The 24,440-nt window shown below is 42.4% G+C and overlaps 2 protein-coding genes and 1 non-coding gene across 3 annotated transcripts in view; all 3 read right to left on the bottom strand.

Moving 5' to 3' along the window:
• TCHH (trichohyalin) overlaps positions 1-5,428 on the bottom strand; it is a 10,439-nt gene extending 5,011 nt beyond the window's left edge. Inside the window, exon 1 of the mRNA XM_032464774.1 lies at positions 5,371-5,428. Within this exon, the coding sequence (XP_032320665.1) occupies positions 5,371-5,428 (58 nt within the window). The remainder of the gene's footprint in view (positions 1-5,370) is intronic.
• Positions 5,429-11,707: 6,279 nt separating this feature from the next.
• Positions 11,708-11,779, bottom strand: TRNAP-AGG. The gene has a single exon. It is a non-coding gene; the product is annotated as a tRNA-Pro (tRNA).
• A 6,384-nt stretch (positions 11,780-18,163) lies between these two features.
• LOC102508663 (repetin) lies at positions 18,164-23,006 on the bottom strand. The gene is given in 6 exon segments (XM_032464250.1): positions 18,164-19,484; positions 19,487-19,965; positions 20,038-20,494; positions 20,497-20,701; positions 21,492-21,649; positions 22,984-23,006. Coding segments are annotated over 5 exon segments (2,178 nt in total). The 5' UTR covers positions 21,630-21,649; positions 22,984-23,006; the 3' UTR covers positions 18,164-18,585.
• Between the last annotated feature and the right edge of the window lie 1,434 nt (positions 23,007-24,440).

The following is a 24,440-nucleotide window of genomic DNA, read 5'->3' as shown; positions in this document are numbered from 1 at the left end:
TATTTGGGCCAATCTGTTGATGTAGGAACCATGGGAATTTAGAGCTAATGAAATAATAATACCTTGGGGGTCTGGAAGCTAGTAGGATATGTTGCTTGAAATTTGCATTTGTCTTCCAATGTAAATTTTGGTTTTGGTGTCCAGAATTTGAAGAATCCAAAGTAGAAGAGCTCAGTCATTCCTAGTCCCCTTCTGAGGTTCTCCTTTTTTAATGTGCTAACTTTTCTTCTACTCTCCTTAAGAAGCAGTTGGTCTCGAATGCATGAGTCCAAGTTCCAGGCATTTAGAGAAGGGCCCAGGTGGTGGTTGGTTAAGATCATGCTGCTTACCCACCAGTGAGAAGCTCAAAATAGTGCTCTTTTGCTTGGAGATGGCATTATGGTATCCTCTTATTCAGTTTCATGAGTTCTTCCTAAGTGTTCTGGTCCTTGAGGCTCCAGCGTTAGCTAAATTTAGGATCTGGGGTTCAGCAAATTGGAACAAGTTATTTACATATCATTCTTGTACAGCAGGGCTTCTCAAAGTTGCATGAGTGTTGTGAGTTTCCAAAAGAGGACTCTAGAGTAAACCATAACAAAAACTCAGGGACCACCGACTCCATTTTTCCCCCTTGACCTATCCTCTGACAGTGACATTGCATAGACTTCTCCTGAGGAAATTTGAGCTGAGAGATTCTCCAGCATGTCCCATTTAGACGGGCAGCACACGGTCCCCTTCCTTCTTTTTGTGCCTCCTCTTGGGGCTTCATTTTGTCCTGTGGAGTCATGGGAGGAGAGGAAATGCTCCGTTCAAAATTCTCACGGGAAGCATAGCTGAAATGTCTTCCCTACTGCATAAGCCTTCTAGATGTGAGCTTGTACCCATGGCCAGGAAATGAACCAGACACCTCCCCTGCTGAACTTTTCTTTTTTGCCCTGGTCATTAGGCCATCTGCAATGCAATAAGAGAGTTTTGATTATAGGTTGTGTGTTTGGACATAAGTTACTATAGAAGTCTTAGGAGTACAGATCAAGTTGATCTGTATTATGAGTAACATCGTAAAATCATTTGTACTAATAATTTTCAACATAATAAGAATGGCCTTGTTTCTTCCCAAATTTCTTCCCAGAACTGCATTTGGATCTTTTTTTTGTACATAGTAGTGTCAGGGGGTAAGACTATGTCTTCTTAGGAATGGTTAATTTCTAAATAGATTCTGGCTGGTCATGTGGTAAATTGGGAGCTGAAAAGTCCCTGCTGTGGGCCCAGCTCAGACACTGGTATTCTCTATGACCTTAGGTGAGTCACTTAAACTCTCTGGGCCCCAGGTGTCTATCTATGAAATTAGGATAATGATGCCTGCTTCCTCCCTCCCTCCTGGGGGTGGGGGTGCTAGAATAAATGAGATCATAAACTGGGAATTGCTTTGAACTTCTAGAAACAAAGCAAGAAGAGAATTTTTAAGGTTCTCTATGTTTTTTCCCCTTCCCTTGGCATCTAAATGCAGAATCCTGCAAACAGATCCCGGAAGAGAGAAGTGAGTTCAGGAAGAGATTCTGGTGTGTGGAATTTCCCAGGGGCCTTTGCAAGACCCCTGCTTTCACAAAGTGGAACGTGGAACATTACCCTCCTTGAAAGCACCATGAATGTTGTGAGATTTGCACTCTCTGTCCTTTATCAGTTGATAATCAGCTTCTGTTTATTGTGGGATATTTAGTCTGATTATTTCATATTTCTGCATTAAATCTTTTTTCTACTACATGTCAGGATTCAGGCAAAATCTCTACATTAAATCTTACTAAACACTCACTTGCTGAAATTCAGACACATTTGCTAGATATTTGTCCTGTCATTGGCTTGTTTTTTTTTTTAAACCATGTGCCCAGGAAGTCTAGGGCTGGTGTCCTAAGCTATTCTTTATCTTAGATCATCAGGATATGGCATCTCAGTGGCTTTTTGCTGTGAGGAGCCCAAACCCTTTCAGCTTTTTGCTATGCTTATATTATTACAGTGCCCGTTCTTCTGAGGACAAGATGGAGGCAGAGCTTAGAAGGACTTGCCTGAGGCCACAGGGTGACTCATGAGCACGAGGGAGGCAGAGGGACGTGAGTCAAGGATTCTTGCTCCCTGACCTCACTCCCAGACCCCACGCCACCGAGCTCGTTTCCTCCATAGACTTGCCTGCTTGGAAATCGGGTTCCAAAGCCACTTTGTCGCCTCCTCCCATCCACTATTAATCTTTGACGTAATTCATTTACCTAAGTCATCATCTGGCCCATTATCTCCTGGGGTTCTCGCTTGGTAGCTAAGGGTTCCCCACCTCTTTTCTACTAAAGTCTAGTAAGTGCAGCCCTCCATGTACCGCCTTTTCTCTGGGTTCTAGTCCCTGTGCCAGAGGCTTGGGATAGTATCTCACGGGGATAAGTGCAGAGCGGTTGCTCAGGAGGGAAGGGAAACTATAATTCATTGAATGGCTTCCATTTGTCGTGCTCTATACTAGATACAAAAATAACACAATGAACCTGTGAGCATGGTATTCATATTTTGCTGATGAGGAAAATGAGGCATAGAGAGGTCAAGTGACCTGCCCAAGGTCACATGACCGTCTACTTTCCCACTGTGCACCACTGCTTTGGGTTTTACTAGAAACCTCTTTGGTGGCCACACTTCCTAATAGTCATATAATTTTATCTCTTACATTTGTGTAGTGATTTATGGCTTGAGAAGTTCTTCTCAAATTTGATTTTGTTTTATGCTTGCAACAGCCTTATGACATAGGCACTACAGGTAATAATATTACAGTTTTTCAGATGAAGAAGTCCATGTTCCTGAGGTTTAGTGATTTGCCCAAGGTCTCACTATCTGATGACAAATCTATACCATATCATCTATTAGCAAAATATTCTTCCTCAAGTACTATTTTTATTATGCCACTCTTCTGATTAAGAAGCTTGCAGGAACTACCTGTTGCTAAATATATAATTGTCAGTCAGTTGTTCAATTCTCTTTGCCAGCTGACCTCCATCCATCATTCATTCATTCATTTATTCAACAAGCCTTAATTAAACACTTGCGATGTGCGAAGAACTGGGGATACAAAGAGAAATAATACATAATCTGGGCCCTTGAGGAGATTACAGTGTGGTCAGGAAGTCATGCAGGTCAACCCATTATTTTAATCCGGGATAATAAAGGCTATAATAGAGATGTCATGGGAGGCATAGAAGGGACACCTCACCCAGACAGTGGGCTCAGGGATGGCAGCTTAGAGAAGGTGGGGCTTGTGCCAAATCCTGTGGGACAAGTTGGGTGTAGGGTATGAGATGGAGAGGGATAAGAGATGAGGTTGGGAAAGCTAAGCAGGGGAGATCATGAAAGACTTTGTGGGCAAAGTAAGGAATTTAAACTTTATCTTATGGACTACAGAGAGCCATTATAGGATTTTAGACAGGAGATGACATGATGACACAATCAGACGTGCATTTTAGGGAGGTCACTATGGAAGAAGCATTGAGAATGGATTGGAGGAGGACTAGATAGGAGACAGCCAAGACACTTAGGTATCTGTTGCAGTAACACAGATGAGAAATGGAGGACTGGACTAAGGTATTTATAGTAGGGCCAGAGAAAAACTTTTGAATCAGAAAAATTTCAAGAAGTTGAAACCCATAAGGCTTGCTGACATGCTGGATATAGAAGGTGACAATGAGGAAGGAATCAAGGGGACATCTGGGGTTTTGGCTTGAGCAGCTGGGCAGACAATGAGACTATTTCCAGGGAGAGGGATGTAAGCGGAAGGGTTCCATCCTGAGCCCGCGGAGTTTGAGGTGCCTGTGAGACGCTTGGATAAAGAGGAATCTGGGCTGGAGTTGTAGATTTGGAAGCCATCGGCAGGAATGAGACATTGTAACCTCAAGAAGAGATGAGACTGACCCCGGGGAACCTGTGGCACAGTTGTTCTCACCCTCGGCTGTGCATTAGAACTACCTGGGGGAACTTCAAAGAATCCAGACAGCTCAGGTCACAACACAGACCTATAAAATTAGAATTTCTGGGAATGGGATCCAGGCATCAGTGTTTCTTTAAGAACTCTCCAGATGATAAAGTGGTAGCCAAGATAGAGAAGCACTTGGCATACAGAAGGAGGAGCAGGAAAAGCCTCATTAAAAATGACAAAAGGGAGAGGAGAAGCTCATGAGGGAGCCTAAGAAGCATTTTCTCAAGGAGCAGGAGAAACGGGGGAGGAGGGGAAGATGGGCGCCTGGGGTGCGAGAGGGCAGGAGGAGCACCCCTCTTCTTCATAATCTTCAGTCACTTCCTAAAGTCATCCTGTCCTGCAGGGACCTCATCTGTTTGCTCTTCCCTGCGTTTAACTTGATAGATGCTCATCTGTGTCTCCACTCAAACTATGTCCAGGATTCCTGCCCCTTCCCAGAATGTCAATCCATATCCACTCCTTGTGTGAGACTTGGCTGAAAGCTTTCCTCCAAAGATCTGCTTACTTTTGATTTTGATTCTGATTACCCCTCTTTGTGTAGTTCTTTATGCATTTAGTTGTTTATCAAAGATGGCCAGCTGTGGGGCAATGCAGAGAGTCCTCGACTTAGACTCTGAAGATCTGGGTTCAAGTCCTGGCTCTGGTACAAGTTAAAATTATCTGGAACTTTCGGGGGATGTCATTAAAAGGTCATCAGTTTCTTTACCTGTAAGGTAGTCAAAGCTGTAACTACTTTGAAGGGTTTGTGTGTGAGAATGTAAGAAAGCTATACAAGTGGTATAACGTAGGGCGGTAGTGTTAAATTTTACCCTTGTTAGTAGGTTTTTTGCAATCATCCCAAAGTCTGTGTGTGTGTGTGTGTGTGTGTGTGTGTGTGTGTGTGTGTGTTTGCTTGATTTTCTAACTGGATTATGAATTTAAAGACAGAAACTGTTTTGATTCTTTTCTGCCTCCCTTAAAGGGGCTCGTGGGCTGTTGAGACCCTTAGGCAGCCACACATTTGCGGGCTCCCGCTGGTTAACCACGTGCAACAGCCCTGAGGATGTTGCTCGCAGGTGACAGGACTTCTGGACCAAGAGTCTGATGACAGCCTGCACAGACATGGGATATCACGGGGTCAGTATCATCTGGTCCGAGTCTGTAGGCTCCAAACACATAAGGGAAAAATTCTAGGTGCGTGAGGAAACAGGACAGGATTGGGGCAAAACCATTTGATGGCTCTTCAGCTTGGTCTGAGGAAAATCCAAAATCCTTAAGCCTACCAGACATGATTAGTGGGTTTACAGAGTGACCTCTCTGACCTCATCTCCTGTGACTCGCCCCTTGCTCATTTCGTATCCACCTGTCTCTTTACTCTTCCCTGGACACACGTGGCATGCGGCTGCCGCAGGGCGTCTGCAGCTGCTCTTCCTCTGCCTGGAACGCTCTTCTCCGGATAGTCATTTGTTTCATCCCCTCGCCTTCTTCATGTCTTTGCTCCAGTGTTACTGTCTCAGGAGGCCTACCCTGACCACCTTTCTAAAAGTGTGATGCTCAACATTTTGTATCTTACTGCATTGCTTTTTGTTCTCCTGTAGCACTTGTCATTATCTGCTGTAATATGTGTTTGATTCATTTCCTACTGTTTTTCCATTAGAATGTAAACTCTATGAGGACCATTTTTTCTATTTTTTTTTAAACTGCTGTATCCCTGGTGCCTGGACAGTTCTTGGAACATAGGCACTCAGTATTTGTTGACGAATGAATACATGAGTAAATGAATGAATGAACAAAGTTTACTTATCAATGGCCAAGATGCTTTGAACTGGTAAAGACTTAACAGGTCAAGGTATCTGACTCTTTCTTACTCTGTTTCCTCTTGGTTTCTTTATAGGACTTTATTTAATCAAATTTGGGTGAAAACTCATTAATTCCTGTGGGGAAATGACTCTTTAGCTTCCTGGATTTTTTGTTTGTTTTCTCTCAAAGGGGATAAATCCTGAAGAGGAGTTTACTGAATCTTACTTTAAACTCTCTTTTCTTATGTCTCCTGAATGTGACTCCCAGTCTTCTGGAAATTCCTTTCTTTGGAACAAATTTTCTAAAAACGTGAGCCCTTTCTTTGAACCTCAAAGGCAGATGAACAGAAAAGAATTAGGACATTATGGTTTGTACACGTGTGGGATTAACTCTCTGATGAGGTTAATAGGGTTGGAAGCACAGAGTTTGGATAAAGTTTCAGAAGCTAAAATACAGTGAACTACTTGTGAGGGGGCATTTGAATGTAGGGGGACACCATTCTCTCCCTCTATTTTTTTCAGAGTGAGCACACAATTGGTGTCTGCACGAACCAATGGTCCTACCCAGGAGAGCAGCTGCAGTGTGATCTACAGCCCCTCTGTTCCCTGCTCAGATACATGGAGGGGTTCAATGTGAAGTGTGGTTTCTTTTTCTTTTATTACATTTTCTTTTTTACTGTGGTAAAATAGACATAACATACAATTTACCATCTTAACCATTTTTAAGTGGCAGTTCAGTGGTATTAGACATCTTCATATTGTTGTGCAGTCTTCACCATCATTCATACCCAGAATACTTTTCACCCTGTAAAGCTGAAACTCTGTACCTATTAAACAGTAACTCAACATTCTTGAAGTGTTGTTTCTTTTGTTTCTCATCTGACTCATCACAAACTCATTCAGCTACACCATAGGTGGGAGTACGTCACGTGAATGAAAATATCTCACAGTTTTATTATTTCAAAACCAGGTTCCAACAGAGGCTGGGAAACCATCTGGCAAGGATGCCCAGGCAGAGATTTCTGGGTTACGTGGGAGTTTGCACCTCTACATCATAGAATCATAGAGTTGGATCATCTGGTTCAACTTAGAAATCTTCTAACTCAGCTCCCACTTCAAAAGTCCCTCTGCGGTGACCCTGACTAATGGTCACATAGTCTTTTCTCAGGCAAGGTTAATGATGAGAATGATGTTTTGGGGACTGTTAAAAATAAAAGGAAATTTCTTCTTGAATTGGGTAAAATTACTTTCCTTTTAACTTGTTCCTATTGGCTGTACTCTTACTCTCTCAAGCAATGTAGAATTGCTCCTTATTCTAAGTGGTAGTCTTAGATGCTTGCAAACGCTCCTAACATCTTTATGTCTTCTTTAGGAGAGAAGTCTTCATCACACTCCTCCGGAAGAACTCCAGCTTGCAACGCCTCTCAGGATGTCCTGGCTGAGCAGGGTAGGGCACAGAGTTCTGTTTCCTTCCTATCTGGACACTGCTTCTAATAATCTACCTAAGATTCCTTTAGGCTTTAAAATTTTAAATTGTGATAAAATATGCATAACATAAAAATTACCGTCTGAATCACTTTGAGGTGTACAGCTCAGCAGTGCTAAGTATATTCGCATTGTCGTGCAACCAATCTCCAGTAGTCTTTTCATCTTGGAAAACTGAAACGCTGTCCCCTTTAAACGATAATTTCCCATTCCCCTCCCTCCCTGGCCCCTGGCAACCATTATTCTACTTTTTTAATCTATGAATTTGACTACTTTAGGTGCCTCACATGAGTGGAATCACACAGTATTTGTCTTTGGCTTATTTCACATAGCATAGTGTCCTTAAGTCTCATCCATGCTGTCGCATGTGCCAGAATTTCCTTCCTTTCTAACGCTGAATTCTATTTCATTGTTTATCCATTCAGCCATCGACGAACACTTGGGTTGTTTTTATCTTCTGGCTATTGTGAGTAATGTTTCTATAACATGAGTGTACAATGATCTCTTCTAGACCCTGTGTTCAGTTCTTTTGGATATAAACCCAGAAGGGCAATTGCTGGATCATATGGTAATTCTATTTTTAATTTTTTTGAGGAACTGCCATATTGTTTTCCATAATTGCTAATCAATTTTATATACACATCAACAGCGCACAGGGTTCTAATTTCTCCACATCCTTGCCAATACTTGTGATTTTCTATTTTTTAATTTAAATTTTATCTTTTTATAGTAGTCATCCTAACGGTCACGAGGTGGCATCTCACTGTGGTTTTGATTTGCGTTTCCCTAATGATTAGTGATGCTTCACATCTTTTTATGTGCTTTTTGGCTATTTGTAATACTTTCCTTGGAAAAATGCCTCTTCAAGTCTTTTTCATACTTTTAAGTTGAATGTTTGAGGGTTTTTGTTGTTGATTTTTAGGAGTTCTTTTTATGTATTCTGGATATTAATCCCTTATCAGAATATGCCTTGCAAACATCTTCTCCCATTCTGTGGGCTGTCTTTTCACTCTGTTGATTGTGTCTTTTGATGCGCAGAAGTTTTAAATTATGATGTAGTCCAATGCATCTGTTTTGATTTTTGTTGCCTTTGCTTTTGGTGCCATGTTTTGGGCTGTGGCAGTTTTTCTTATCGCGATCACAGCTCGCGGCGCTCTTGCTATGACCTCAGTCGATCAGAAGCCCTCGTCAGATCTGTTAGGCTCTTAAGCCTGGTGACCCTCATTCTACCTTCTCAACCCACGTTTGCGTCTCTAAATTCTGCTCACCCTTAAAGGCCCAGGCCAGCTGACTCTTCCAGCAAGAATCCCACTGATATTCCCCAGTCAGATGTAATCTTGTCTTCCCCTGGCCCTTGTGTTTGATTACAGTTCTATCATAGTATTCTCTGAATTAAATCTTTTGATTTATATGTATCACACCTCTCTGTCGACTGTGAACTCCGTGGGGGTAGGGACGGTTTTTCACGTGTGTGCCCCCTTCAGTAGCTAGCATCGTGTCTTGTGTGTAGCTGTTTCAGCAAAGATTAGTTGATGTGGCAATTACACGCTGGGTTTTGCTCCATGAATTACAATACTCATTGGGAAAGCTCTTTTCATTGGCATGGGAAGAAATAAACTGATTAAAAAACACGGGTTTTAGAAGTCAGACCTGCACTTGAATTTTATTCTTGTCACTTACAAGATACATAACTTTGGGAAAGTTAATTAATCTCTCCATGCCTCAGCTTTCTCATCTGCGAAATGGACATGATGAAAAGAACCTAATTTACTGGGGTTCATGAGAGGATCCCATGGAATAAGGCATGTGAGCACTCAGCATTGTGCCCGGCACACACTAAGTGCTCAGGGAAAGTTAGTGATGATTATTTTTCACTTGTATTTGTAAACAATTGTTCTTTTGGACTGTTCACATGGAATTGTGACTGTCCTCCTTAGATTGTGAATTCTTTTTTGAGGGGAGGGGGAGGTAATTGAGTTTTTAAAAGTTAATTAATTAATTGAAAAAAATTTTTTTATTGAGTTACAGTCATTTTACAATGTTGTGTCAAATTCCAGTGTAGAGCACAATTTTTCAGTTATACATGAACATACATATATTCATTGTCACATTTTTTTTTCGCTGTGAGCTACCACCAGAGCTTGTATATATTTCTCTGTGCTATATAGTATAATCTTGTTTATCTATTCTGTATATACCTGTCAATATCTACAAATTTTGAAATCCCAGTCTGTTCCTTCCCACCTCCCGCCCCCTTGGCAACCACAAGTTTGTATTTTATATCTATGAATCTGTTTCTGTTTTGTATTTATGTTCTTTTTTTTTTTTAATTCCACATATGAGCAATTTCGTATGGTATTTTTCTTTCTCTTTCTGGCTTACTTCACTTAGAATGACATTCTCCAGGGGCATCCATGTTGCTGCAAATGGCATTGTGTTGTTGGTTTTTATGGCTGAATAATATTCCATTGCATAAATATACCACAGCTTCTTTGTCCAGTCATCTGTTGATGGACATTTAGGCTCTTTCCATGGCTTGGCTATTGTAAATAGTGCTGCTATGAACATTGGGATGCAGGTGTCTTTTTGAAGTAGGGTTCCTTCTGGATATATGCCCAGGAGCAGGATTCCTGGGTCATATGGTAAGTCTATTCCTAGTCTTTAGAGGAATCCCATACTGTTTTCCACAGTGGCTGCACCAAACTGCATTCCCACCAGCAGTGTAGGAGGGTTCCCCTTTCTCCACAGCCTCTCCAGCATTTGTCATTTGTGGACTTTTGAATGATGGCCATTCTGACTCGTGTGAGGTGATACCTCATTGTAGTTTTGATTTGCATTTCTCTGATAATTAGTGATATTGAGCATTTTTTCATGTGTCTATTGATCATTTGTATTTCTTCCTTGGAGAATTGCTTGTTTAGGTCTTCTGCCCATTTTTGGATTGGGTTGTTTGTTTTTTTCTTATTAAGTCGTATGAGCTGCTTATAGTATTCTGGAGATCAAGCCTTTGTCAGTTTCATCATTTGCAAAAATTTTCTCCCATTCTGTAGGTTGTTATTTGTTTTACTTATGGTTTCCTTTGCTGTGCAGAAACTTGTAAGTTTAATTATGTCCCATTTGTTTATTCTTGCTTTTATTTCTATTGCTTGGGTAGACTGCCCTAGGAGAACATTTTTGAGATGTATGTGAGATAATGTTTTGCCTATATTTTCTTCTAGGAGGTTTATTGTATCTTGTCTCATGTTTAAGTCTTTGATCCATTTTGAGTTTATTTTTGTATATTGTGTAAGGGTGTGTTCTAGCTTCATTGATTTACATGCTGAACATCAACAAGAGAAAGGACAAAAACCACATGATCATCTCAATAGATGCAGAAAAAGCATTTGATAAAATTCAACACCCATTTATGATAAAAACTCTCACCAAAGTGGGTATAGAGGGAACATATCTCAGCATAATAAAATATATGACAAACCTACAGCCAGCATAGTACTCAATGGTGAAAAACACAAAAGCTTCCCACTAAAGTCTGGGACAAGACAAGGCTGCCCACTAACACCACTCCTATTCAACATAGTCCTGGAAGTCCCAGCCACAGCAATCAGGCAAGAGAGAGAAATAAAAGGGATCCCAATTGGAAAAGAAGAGGTAAAAGTGTCACTATATGCAGATGACATGATACTATATATAGAAAACCCTAAAAGGTCCACACAAAAACTACTAGAACTAATTGAAGAATTCAGCAAGGTAGCAGGTTACAAGATTAACATTAAAAAATCAGTTGCATTTCTTTACACTAATGATGAATCAACAGAAAATGAAAGTAAAGAAACAATCCCCTTTAAAACAGTACCCAAAGTAATAAAATACCTAGGAATAAATCTAACCAAGGAGGTGAAAGACTTATACATGGAAAACTATAAACCATTGATGAAGGAAATTAAAGAAGGCTTAAAAAAAATGGAAAGATATCCCATGCTCCTGGATTGGAAGAATCAATATTGTTAAAATGGTCATACTGCCCAAGGCAATATACAGATTTAATGCAATCCCTATCAAATTACCTAGGACTATACTTCACAGAACTAGAACAAATCATAATAAAATTTATATGGAACCACAAAAGACCTAGAATTGCCAAAGCATTACTGAAGAAAAAGAAGGAGGCTGGAGGAATAACTCTCCCAGACTTCAGACAATACTATAAAGCTACAATAGTCCAGACAGCATGGTATTGGTACAAAAACAGACATATGGACCAATGGAACAGAATAGAGAGCCCAGAAATGAACCCACAAACTTTTGGTCAACTAATCTTCGACAAAGGAGGCAAGAATATACAATGGAATAAAGACAGACTCTTCAGCAAATGGTGTTGGGAAAACTGGACAGCAGCATGTAAATCAATGAAGCTAGAACACTCCCAGTACACCATACACAAAAATAAACTTAATTTATTTATTTTTGATGGAGGTACTGGGGATTGAACCCAGGACCTTGTGCTTCCTAGGCACGTGCTCTACCACTGAGCTATACCCTCCCCCACCTTAGATTGTGAATTCTTAATCTCAGGCACCCTGCCTCTGTATCCCCCCAGGGTCTAGAAAAGTGTCCAGCAAACTGTAGTCATCAGTGTTGGATGAATGAATGAATCTGAGATTTTTGAACTGCAGTTTCACTGTTCTACATATGTAAATATGACTTTTATTAATAAACATTGCATTGTGGGGCCTTATAAATGAATACTATCAGTGATTTCCTTAGGTGTGTGGAAGACAGTGTGAAAGAGACTTGCAGATTATGAACTTGAAAATAAGCAGAATGAATTAGAATGCCACAGTAGAGGACTGGTAATAGTAGGAGCAGACACGTGGAGTGGAAAAATTAATGACTAAGGTAGATGTTGGGGATGGCTTTATGGAGATGAAATTTGAACTGAGATTTTGAGAATGAGTACAATATGGGTTGAGTAAATCATCTGCTTATTTAAATCCTAGTTGTTCATTAAAGACCAGGACAGATGCTTCCTCTACTGAAGACATTTGTCTTATTCCCCCCTGCATGTGGTCTATCCCTCCTTTGAGCCTGGATGGTGCTTTATTTCTTATTGCCTTACCATCTTCAGTTACAGTCCTTGGTGTGCACGAGGTGATCAAAAATTTTTGTACATTGAATCATATCATCATCACTTACATGCGTAGCTGAGCGCCTGCCTCTACCCCTGACTAATTGCAAGCTCTTTTAGGGCAGAAGTTGTGTCTTTGCAGTTTTCTAGTTCCTGGAATGTGCCAGGAACCATGCCAGGCACTCTGCAGACCCTTTCAGCCACCCTATGAAGAAGATATTATTATCAGAATTTTGTTGACTCGTTAGTCATTTATTTCAAATTGCAATACTGGGTATTAATGTAGTTCATATGACTCATTAAAATGGTTACCACTGGTATTATCAGAATTTTTGAATGAGGAAACTGAGGCTCAAGTCACACAAGAAGTTAAGTGGTTAGGCCAGGATTGGAACTCACTTCTATTGGGCTCCCAGACTGCTGCTCTTGACCATTCAGCCTACTGTGCAACGCATAGACACTGCACGGTTAGGGGGAGAGCTGCTGTCATAGAACCTGGTGACCAGGCCATGTGACAAAAGACTTACTTGTTCATGGGCAGAGAGCGCCACACTGACCTGTTCCCTTTCCAACAGTGTCATTTTTTCTAGACATCTAAGGACTCAGGGAATCCAGTGATCAGTAGGTGGCACTAGAACCTCATATGATAGTATGATAATTTCTCCAGTTTGCTTCCAAGGTATAAATGGTGAAAAGTTGTTCAGTTAAGTTAGAGTCTAGGTGGCATATTGGGGCATTGTGGGCAACCACGTTGAAGATGTAGACTGACACCAGATCGTGGGGCATTCAGTCTTCTGAGCTTTCAGTCAACACATACACTTATTGGGCATACACCATGAGCAGCCCCTGTTTTTGATGCAGAGGGTACCTTGGCAAAGAAGACAAACAAAATCCTTGTTCTTGCGGGCCCCAAGTTCCAGTAGAGGGAAAAAGACAATAAACAAGTAACATGAAAACAAGATATCAGGAATGAAAAATGCTAACAACAATGACAACAGAAAGAGGAGTGTGTGGTGGAGCGTGGTCGGGGCACTACTCTTTCAGATTAAACGTCAGAGAAGTCTTCTCTAAGGAGGTGAGCTTTAGCTGAGACTTAAATGAAATAAGAAGCCCCGTCCACAAACCAGGGAGGAATCAGCTTGTCCTGCTAGAATCATCAAAAGAAGGCCAGAGTGGTTGGAAAATGGTGAGCTAAGAGGACAGTGGTACAAGATGAGGTCTGGCGGGGCCCCACCCTAGGAGGCCCTGGGAAGTTCACTGCATTTTATTCCCAGTGTAGTGAGAAACTACCAAGACTTCTAAGCAGGGCTGTGACATGATGTGGTTTACATTTTCCAGAGGAGAGGGAGCCCCATCAGGAAGCTATTGCTGTATTCTAGGAAAGAGACAGTGGTGAGCGGGTGATAGGAGTAGACATGACAAGACTGGCGAATTTCAGCTGCTCTGTATTTTGAGATAGAAACCATAGGGGTTGCTAATGAGTTTCGTTTTGGTGGAGGGAAAGATTACATGAAGAATGACTCCTAGGTTTTTGCTTGAGCAATGTGGCTAGTGCTATCAAGTTACTGAAATGGGAATTGAGGAAGAAACAGGTTAAGTCAAGAGTTCTGTTTTGGCTCAAAATGGATTAAAGACCTAAATGTAAGACCATAAACTCCAAAACTCCTAGAGGAAAACATAGGCAGAACACACTTCGACATAAATTGTAGCAGTATTTTTTTGAACCAGCTCCTAGAGTAATGAAAATAAAAGCAGAAATAAATAAATGAGACCTAACTAAACTTAAAAGCTTTTGCACAGGAAAGAAACCTATAAACAAAACGAAAAGACAACCCACAAAATGGGAGAAAATATTTGCAAAGAGTGAGAATGGCAAGGAGTTAATTTCCAAAATATATAGACAGCTCATACAGCTTAATATCAAACAAAACAACCCAATCAAAAAATGGGCAGAAGACCTACATAGACATTTCTCCAAAGAAGACATGCAGATGGCCAAGAGGCACATGAAAAGATACTCAATATTACTAATTATTAGAGAAATGCAAATCAAAACTACAGTGAGGTATGACTTCACACCAGTCCCAATGGCCATCATTAAAAAGTCTACAAATAATGAATGCTGGAGAGTGTGTGGAGGAAAGGGGACCCTCCTACACTGCTGGTGGTGCAGCCACCATGGAGGACAGTATGTAGGTTCCTTAAAAGACTAAAAATAGACTTACCCTATGATCCATCAATCCCACTCCTGGACATATATTTGGAGAAAACTATAATTTGAAAAGACACATGCACCCCAGTGTCCATAGTAGCACTATTTACAATAGCCAAGACATGGGAACAACCTAAATGTCCATTGACAGATGACTGGATAAAGAAAATGTGGTTTCTATATACAATGGACTATTACTCAGCCATAAAAAAGAACAAAATAATGCCATTTGCAGCAACATGGATGGACCTAGGCATTATAACGTTAAGTGAAGTAAGTGAGACAGAGAAAGCCAAATATCATATGATATCACTTAAATGCGGAATCTAAAAAAAATGATACCGATGAAATTATTTACCAACTGGTAATACACTCAGACATAGAAAACAAACTGGTTACTAAAAGGGAAAGGGGTCAGGGGAGGGATAAATTAGGAGTTTGGGATTAACATATATGGGCTACTATATATAAAATAGATAAACAACAAATACCTACAGATAGCACAGGGAACTATATTCAGTATCTTGTAACAACCTATAATGGAAAAGAATCTGAAAAAGAATATCTATATCTCTATATCTATTATCTATCTATCTATCTATCTATCTATCTATCTATCTATCTATCTATGTATCTATCTATGTATCTATCTATGTATCTATCTATCTAACTGAATAACTCTATTGTACACCTGAAACTAACACAACATTGTAAATCAACTATACTGCAATTTAAAAAAGGACTTCTGTTTGGGAATGCTAAGATTGAGATGCTATTTGACATCCAAATGGAAATGCCAAGTAGATGATTAGATATATAAGTCTGAGGTTTAGGAAAGAGATTGGAGGTGAAGATTGGAGAGTCTTAGAAATACTGATGATGTTTAAAGTCAAAGGACTGGACAAAATAACCTGTAGTTTGGAAAGAGGGGAAGGTGGCTGAAGAGTGAGCCCCAAGGGGAAGAATGACGGGCTGCCGCGAAATAAAGATCAGTTTTCTACAAGAGAATGAGAATATTTGATTTAGGTATTTTTGGAGGAATCGCTGTGAATTGTCCTCACAGTTTGCATGATTCAGTCAGAGTCTAAGAATAGTGCTTAAGGGAAACTGTCTTCCATTTGGACTTTTCAGTTGAGGAGATTTGGAAGATTGCTATATGGCCTAGACTCAGACAGCTTCTTTTTTGCCAGGTGTAGAGCCCACTTCTGGTCAGCCTGTAACACATTAGGATGTTTATCCTGCCTCCTTTACTACCCTTCTGAGGGCAGGCTCCTACTTCTTGTCTTTAGCTTTGGGCCTTTGGGTGGGGTAGCCACCCAGGCTGCCATGTTGCAAGGTCTGCATGGGCTTGTGTTATACATGTGATGAGGAAGTTACAGAGATCAGGTTCACCTAACTTTGTTCTTAGCTATTTCTCTCCATCCCAAACATCTCTCTTGCCAGTTTTCTTCTTTCCCCTTCATTTTCTGCTCAGAAAACTTTTTGGATCCTATTATTAATAGAAAAAAAATCCAAACTCTTCATGGTAGATTTTGAAGTCCTCCCTGACCTTGCTCAGTTTGTCCTTTCAGCTTTGACTCTCTCTCTTTTCTCTCTTTGGCTTTCCAGGAAGGGTCTAAGTTATAGAGAACATTTGTGAAGAAGATCCATCTTATCTCTGAACAATTATGCAATTTACACATTAGCCTACATATGGGCTTCTCCAATGAGCTTAAGGCCCAGGACAAACCGTGACCCTTCTCATTGCCTCTGCCCCAGGATCATGGCCTTAGCTTAGATGCTTTCTTTTTGAAAGCCTTTTCAAAATCCTTGCAGGCAGAATTACTCTCTTTTTGGTGCCATGACAACAATTTTCTTACCGTATTTATGGCATTTTGTCTTGTTTAATGGTTATTTGCTGCACACATATTTCTTATTAGATTGGAAGCTTCTTGAAGAAAAGAGCTGTCGTTATGAGTTTTTGTGTCCTTCCTATGGTGACTATGATCTGATGGCCCTCAGTATCCATTTTCATCAACTGCTCTATTTCCCAGACTCCCTTGCAGCTAGGGTTCTAGATGTGAATTCTGTTTTACCAATTAGATGATTTTACATGATGTTTGGAAGGTATTGTGATTTTGGCTATTTCTTTTGGCAAATAAGGTCATGGCTACATGGACATTGATAGGCAATTTTGGTAGCAATGCTAGCAAACTTCTGGATTCCAGCTTTCTGATTCCTCAACTGCAGCACTGGTGACATATTGAACTCAATAGTTCCAGAAGTTGCTTGCTGATTTTTAATGATTGAGCCTTTATAGTTCTAGACATTAAATTCTCTTTTGATTAAAATATCTGAAAAGGTTACTGTTTCATTCACTGAAATGAGGGTCTCATATAGTCTCTTTTGTCTATTACTGTGTAACAGACAGTAGGGACCCAATAAATGTTCAGCTGAATTTATTCTGAAGCCAGACTGGTTTACTCCATCTGCCTACCTATTCAACAAACAGCTAATGAGTGCCACTAACATGAGCGGCTGCCCTAAGTGCTATGTAGTACAAGTTTGAGTAAGATGTGGTCTTATTTCCAGTTTGGTAGGGGAGATAAATGCTATAATGTGAGAAATGATATAACAGGAATGCGTAGAAACTTAGGGAAAGGAGTGCTTGGGGAGGTTTCCCAGAAGATGTAATGTTTTAGTTGGGACATAGAGGATGCTGCAGTTTTTGCCAGGCAGAAAGCGGAGGGGTGGTATTCCAGGCTGTGGAATGGTATGTTCAAAAGTATGAACTGATGAAAGACTATGGTATACTAAAAAAAGGCTAAGTCCCTGGCATGGCTGGAGCATTAAATGCTCTTAGAAGGGCTGGATAGGGCCTATGTGCCATGTTCAGGAGTGTGAACTTTATTCTAAAGTCACTGGGAGCCACTGAAGAGAAGGGAGATTAAGGCAGTGGGACTGGAGAAGTGGGAAGAGATTTAAGAGCTATGGTGGATGTAGAGCTGGTAGGACTTAATAGCCATTTGAGTGTGGAGCTGAATGAGGGGAAAGGGTCAAATCTGACTCCTCTGCAGGAGAAGGAGGTGAAAATATTTTGGTAAGTTCCTTCTGACTCCTTGTTATTTGTTTCATATTGATTCTTCTTTTCTTTAGTGCCCAGGGACTCAAAGAACAAAGAGATCTTAGAAGTAGAGAAATGAGGTCTTATTCTTGGAAAATGGCACACAAGTAAAGAGAGTATGGTCCCACAGTAAAGAAGGAAAAGAGTCCTTGAGGTTAATGCTCACCAATCATTTATTGGGTATTTTAGTACAATTCCATTGTTTTTCTTGTGAAAGGTTTTCAGGCTCCAGGAGCTATGGATCGACAGTGTTGGCTTGCTGGAATCTGCAGACAGATGACATGATTCCTCTCTATTTTGCTGTGATCAGAAACTGGAAAGGCACTGAACTGGAATCAGTCCACTCAGTTCTAGTGGTAGGAGCTTAGGGGACAGTCCCTCTGATGAGGGGCAGGAATGTGGGCACAGGAGGTGTTGTGGGCATCTCCTAGCAGCCTCTTGCTGTGTTTCATTTTGGTGTAGACCACAGCGCTTACAGTTCCTGATGGTTCATCCACAGGAGCTCAGCAAAGTCCAGGTGTCCCCTCCTACGGCTGTAATGTACATCTTCGGAATAACTTTCCTGTTTCTGAACTTTTGGGAGGAACTTCTACCTTTCAATGATCCAATCATGTCCCACCTACACGGAGGGCAAACCAGGAAATGATTTCAATCCCCAAATTAATCAAAATTGGGATCCGATTATTTCACCCAATTTACCGCTCAGATTTCACCCAACCGGAACACCCTGGAATTGCTGCTCAAAGAACCGAAATGCCCTAAAAGTGAATACTAGTTCCCCAAAGCATCCTTGCAGATAGATAGAGAATGAAGACATGCATTTTCAATCTCTTCAACGGAAGTAAGTATTGACGCGTAGATTTCCTCATCGGCTTTGTGTTGCTTTAGCTCCGGTGGGTGCACGGCCTAGTGCCAGTCCCCTCTCTGCTCTTGCACGTAGTCATAGAGAGGGTTGGGAGCAAGAGCTGCCTTGCTAGGGCGACTTCCACCCTGTTCTCTTCTCTGGGGCCTCCCACTGCTCTGGGTTGGATGGAAGCCCGGGTCACTGTGTCTTCCCTGGGAACCTCGGCTCCGGCCATCCTCATTCATATGGACTTTTTCTCTGTTAGCACAGCCTTGCTGGGTCCCATGGGACTGTCGATCCGGGGACCCTTGATACCTCTCGCTATCCTCGTGGGTTTGCCTACCCTGTTGTCTCTGACGGTTTGGATCCTCTTCAAGGGTTTGCCTGTCCCGAGCCTCACATGGCGCTTCCTGACCCTCATGACCATGTCTACCCCAGCTTTGGCGGCCCTGCTCTTCCTCTGCCTGGTGGCTCTGCCCCTCACCACGACTCTGCCTGGTCTGGGCCCGACCGTGGCCCTGTTCACTGCTGCGTGATTGCCAGTCTCCCTCTTTGTGACAGAGTGGCCTTTCTTGCTGAATTTGTGCTACTAGTTTGTGTTGCTGGTGCTGGTTATCCTCCTCGGGCTCCCACACCTGGTGGCTGTCTTGCTGCCCTTCCTTAGACTGGACTCTGTGACCCTGATTTCGGTTCACTTCCTGTCCTTGAGTCTGTTGACTTGGTCTGCCTGACTGTCCTGATTGCTCAACATGTGAGTCCCTGCTTGTTCCCTCACTTCCTTGGAAGCACCTATTTTGCTTAGTTTCCCCAGTCTCTGTCTGGCCATATGGAGAGCTCAGGCCTTGTCTGTCTCTCTGATCATAGTGTGAACTCTGGCCTTGTCTGTCTGTCTGACCATAATGATAACTCTGGTCTTGTCTGTCTGTCTGATCATAGTTAGAACTCTGGCCTTGTCTGTCTGGCCATAGTGGAAACTCTGGCCTTGTCTGTCTGTCTGGCCATGATGATAACTCTGGCCTTGTCTGTCTGTCTGGCCATAGTGGAAACTCTGGCCTTGTCTGTCTGTCTGACCATAATGATAACTCTGGTCTTGTCTGTCTGTCTGATCATAGTTAGAACTCTGGCCTTGTCTGTCTGTCTGGCCATAGTGGAAACTCTGGCCTTGTCTGTCTGTCTGGCCATGATGATAACTCTGGCCTTGTCTGTCTGTCTGGCCATAGTGGAAACTCTGGCCTTGTCTGTCTGTCTGGCCATGATGATAACTCTGGCCTTGTCTGTCTGTCTGGCCATAGTGGAAACTCTGGCCTTGTCTGTCTGTCTGGCTATATTGAGGGCTTAGGCTTTGTCTGTCCGTCTGACCATAATGATAACTCTGGTCTTGTCTGTCTGTCTGGCCATAGTGGGAGCTCTGGCCTTGTCTGTCTGTCTGACCATAGGGCGACCTTTGGCCTTGTCTGTCTGTCTGATCATAGTGGGAACTCTGGCCTTGTCTGTCTGTCTGACAATAGGGCGACCTTTGGCCTCGTCTGTCTGTCTGGCCATACTGAGAATCCAATTCTTGCCTATTTCTGTGACTGCAACCTGATTCCCGACCCAGCCTCCCAGACTGTTCATAAGAGCCTGATACCTGTTGGTCTGTGAAGTTAGAACAAGAGTCCTGTCCAAGTCTTCCAGACTGGCCATAGCTGGACCGTTGTCCACGTCTTTCAGGCTGGCCATAATGAGAATCCTGAAGTTGTTTCTCACACTGATTTAAGGCAAAGACATACCCTTGACTTTTAGGTTTGCCACTGCCAGATTTATGACTCAATCTTTCACCAGAGCTAGAGTCCTGACCTCGTCTCTCAGACTGACCATAGCGGGAGTCCTGATCCTGTCTCTCAGTCTGACCGTACTGGGAGTTCCTGTCTTGTCTCTCGGCCTGACTGTGGTGGGGGTCCTGCCTTTCTCTCTCATGCCTCTGCCTGTACTTCCTGGAAACTTATGGTTTCCTGCTCCCTCCTGCTCCCCTTCTTGCTGGCAAGTTCTGTCTCCACGTGTCTCATCATCCAGCTTATGACAGCAGGCTTGGGCCAATTGGAACACCAACAAGAGATATTCATGAAAATCAACCTGCCCATTTCTGTCTTTATCCAAGGGGCTCAGGATGGTTTCCACAGTCTCTGGGTCATTTGGTCTCTGTGAGAAGATAAGACAAACAGCAAAATCAGATGTTCTCCTGTGGATAGTAAGATACGTGCCAATGTCCATGTGCCAGTCCACTCAGTCCTGTATAAACCTTCCTTGATTGAGACACCATTAATCTGAAGTGTCTGAGGCTTGGTTCTAGTCTCTGATCAGCTGGTTCTCAGAACCTCACCCCTTGCTGGACCAATGGGAGCCTGATGATAGGGAGTAGATACACTTATTGAAAATCAGCCTCATTAATAACTACTTTGAGTCATTTGAGGAAGCTATCCCACCCTATCAGATACTATATTGCAAATGTTAGCTCATCTCTGTCTTTCCAACCACACTCTGAGGTCCTGGAGGGAGGGAAAGCTGCTTTTATTCATATTTATATCCCCAGTGCCCAGGATGGTGCTGGTTCGGAGTAGGTGCTCAATGACTCTTTGCTGAATGCATGAATGAATGAATGAGATGTGTGGCAGCACTAAAATATAGAAATCAAGGTACAAATATCAGATTTTCTTCTGAGAAATGATTTCCAGTTTGAAATTGTACTCCCTCCTGTTCAAGCTCATTGCAAGGAGGGGTGTATGTGTGTGTGTGTGTGTGTGTGTGTGTGTATGAATCATGCCTGTGCACACATGTGCACGTGCTGGGAGAGAACTACTAAGGAGCTGCCTGAAACTCTCAGTGTCAGGGTGGTGCATGACCACATAAAACAGAAAACATCAAGCCCTGGATGTGGGTGTCAGAGTCACTCACACTTGACTCCGTGAGGCCCAGAGTCTGAGCATTTTACCCAGAGTATGTCTCCAAACTCAGCCAAGAGCAGCTGCTTCAACTCCTTCTTGCACAGTGAGTTACGGTCTCCATTCTCTTTGGCGTATTTCTCGAACACCTTGATCACGGTGAGTATGCTGTTCAGGAGCTGAGCCATTTTGGCAAAGATGAATAAACCTAAAAGAAACAAGATTTTGTCTCTATTTAGAAGATGATATTTATTTATTTATATATTTTTAGAAACTGTTTATTTTCTGTCAACCTATTTCCATTTTAAGAAGATGATATTTAGAAGAAGACTAGGAGATAGCATTTCCAGAGGGAAAGAGGCCCCTCTTGCTCAGGGAAAGAAGCTTAAGAAATGACAGGGCTCCTTGTTAGCCATACCCTTCATACCCTTTGACCCAGAGTCAGGCTCCAAATATCACTGCTACCATGGAAGGAAGGTACAAACTGTGTGTCCTCAAATACAAAAAGAGGCAATTTTCTAAATAACAAAAAATACATGGTAGGTGGTTTACATGCCTCGTCTTCTGCTCCAAGTGGGATTTGCTTGACTGAAACTCTCATATTAGAACAAAAAGGAAAGGAGGTTAGGAAGGCCGCAGAGGTAGGACCAGAAGCCGGTATGGAAAGGCATGGTTTTCTACCAGTGACTAGCCCGCTGAACAGGGTGCTCAAGAGACGTCAGTCTTCTAATGAGCCTTGCTCAGGTGGGGAAGAAGGCTGGAGGTCTCTCGCCATGGGCCGAGGAAGCTTTCTGGGGGGCTAAATCCCAGCAAATGCTTCGGGCATGAATAGTCTTGTTGAAATATACTTGTAAAGTAGAATCAGTGAGTACGAAAATGATTACAGATAAAAATAGCAAGCCAAGTTAACTGTATAGATGAGAGGAAGTATGTACGATCCGCTAGGATCTCATTGGCCTTGCTGGGAGGCTGGGATATTTTGGGATCTCAATCTCAGTGATATTTCATCTGTGGTGGGAAAATTCCAGTTACTGAGTTTGTAAGTCTCCAAACTGAAGTCCTAATTGCAAAGCATGTTGGCGTTCCAAAGGCATGCAGTGATGCCTGTAAGGATAAGTGGCAAGTGATGAACTGCATGGAACAAGCTGAGTCCCTTGTGGCAATTAACTGCAGTGAGACTTGAATATTATTGTGGCCCCATGGTCCAGGGCCGTGGCCCTAATGAACCCTAAACTCTTGGGTCTTGCTTAACTTGCCCAAAAGGTAAGTGATGGGAGACTAAGCTATCCATCAGTAGTTCTAGCCTTTGGTTTGGGGATGCCTAGGGCACACTGAGACAATGGCATGCATATTTTACAGACTCAGAAGTAGGCCACCTCAGTTATCATTATATTCTCAGATAGAGCCAAAAAAGGAAGCAGGAAGGTACCCAAGGCCACCCAAGGGTACAGGGTGTAGTCTCTGACCTCCCCAGCCCAGCACATCACAGCCCTCATCAGGAGCCTCCTGGATACTTCCATTGCTTCCCCATGCATGTCTTACCTGCTGAAGGAGGTGTGAGCAGAAGATTCAGAAGCCGGAGAAGATACTGGACACCTGAAAACCCACCCTATTTATAGGGGTTTTAATTGCCCTACTAGACCGTCCCAGGAGACACCCACTCTGTGGTGGGGCCTGAATCACTCTGGGCCAAGCCCAGCTCAGCCCGGCCTGACCTCTCCCTCTGCAAACCGTTTGATCTATTACTTCCCCATTTGCTGATGAACCTGTTTGTCATTAGAGCAGGTGATACTGTTCAAGTCCCATCCCCATTTAATTAGGGGAGTGTGTGTGTACAGGCATGTGTGCAGCAGAGGGTCCCACAAGACAGAGGCGTAGGCTAAGTTCATCCTTAACATGTCACTCACCAAGACGAATGGAGGACAACAGTCAAATCATAACAGAGAAGGATCCTAATGCAGTCACTTCATAAAAATCTGTCAAGAGATTCTAGGTGTACAGCCAGGACATAGTTCCTGGAAGAGATTTGTCTCAGGTTGTCTTGCTTGTGTAGGTAGATATGTGTATTTTAATCTATTGACCTAATTATAATTTTTTTAAACAGTCTGCAGGCTAGAAGGAGAAGTAGATACATGGCCAGTTTTGGAAGGAAAGGATGTGATGGTGGTAGAGCTTCCACCACTGGAATCTTCTGAGGTCTTGCTAAAAAGTTAGAGTTGAGGGACAAGGCGGAATTTTATGATGCCTGTGAATAGAGATGCTGTCACAGACCTAGGCCTCCATTTATTCCCATCTCTGCACCCATGACATTCCAGCAATATCTTAAGATAGGAGATTCTTAGTAAATATTAGTGGAGTAAATGAATTGCTGAATTATAGAAGCATTTGGGAGGCTTGCGTAAAGTGAAAAAAAAATCTAGATTCACCTCTACTTTCTAATTTGTCACACATCTCGATCCCTGATTGGACTTTTCCCTATGCATCCTATCCATACAGCAATTAGTTATTAGTGATGGCACTTGCTAATTGTAGCTATGTGCTCAGGATTCTGCAAAAGAATCATGAAAGTGCAGAGAGATTTTGGTCTGGTTGGAATAAAGCAGAGAAAAAGATTTTGAACACCAGGAGCAGGACGTGAGAAGTGCTGAGTGTTAAAAAAAAAAAACAAACCGAGGGGCATATGGTGTCTTCATGGGCGGAGCCCAAGCTTCCCTTAGGAGGTGGGATTTGTGTTGTTCCTCGAAGATTCAGGTGGGCAGACAAAGAGAAGTCCTGGTGAGGAGAAGGGAAAGACCAAAGGTCTAAGGAGAGACTTCACAGAATGTGTCTGGATTAGAGTCAGCTGGTAATTCTGGCTGGGGCAAAGGGGATGTAGAAGAGAATGAGAGAATTTTGGACCCGGAAAGGAAGTCTATTCTCAGTCTCCTAATTTTACAGGCAAGGAAACTGAGATCCAGCTAGACAGAGTGCCTTGCCCAGGGTCCCACAGGGCCATGATT

Source organism: Camelus ferus, chromosome 21 (genome assembly GCF_009834535.1).
Source record: "Camelus ferus isolate YT-003-E chromosome 21, BCGSAC_Cfer_1.0, whole genome shotgun sequence".
Classification (NCBI taxonomy): domain Eukaryota; kingdom Metazoa; phylum Chordata; class Mammalia; order Artiodactyla; family Camelidae; genus Camelus; species Camelus ferus.
The sequence above is the reverse complement of the archived record's forward strand: the minus strand, read 5'-3'. Positions and strand labels throughout refer to the sequence as shown.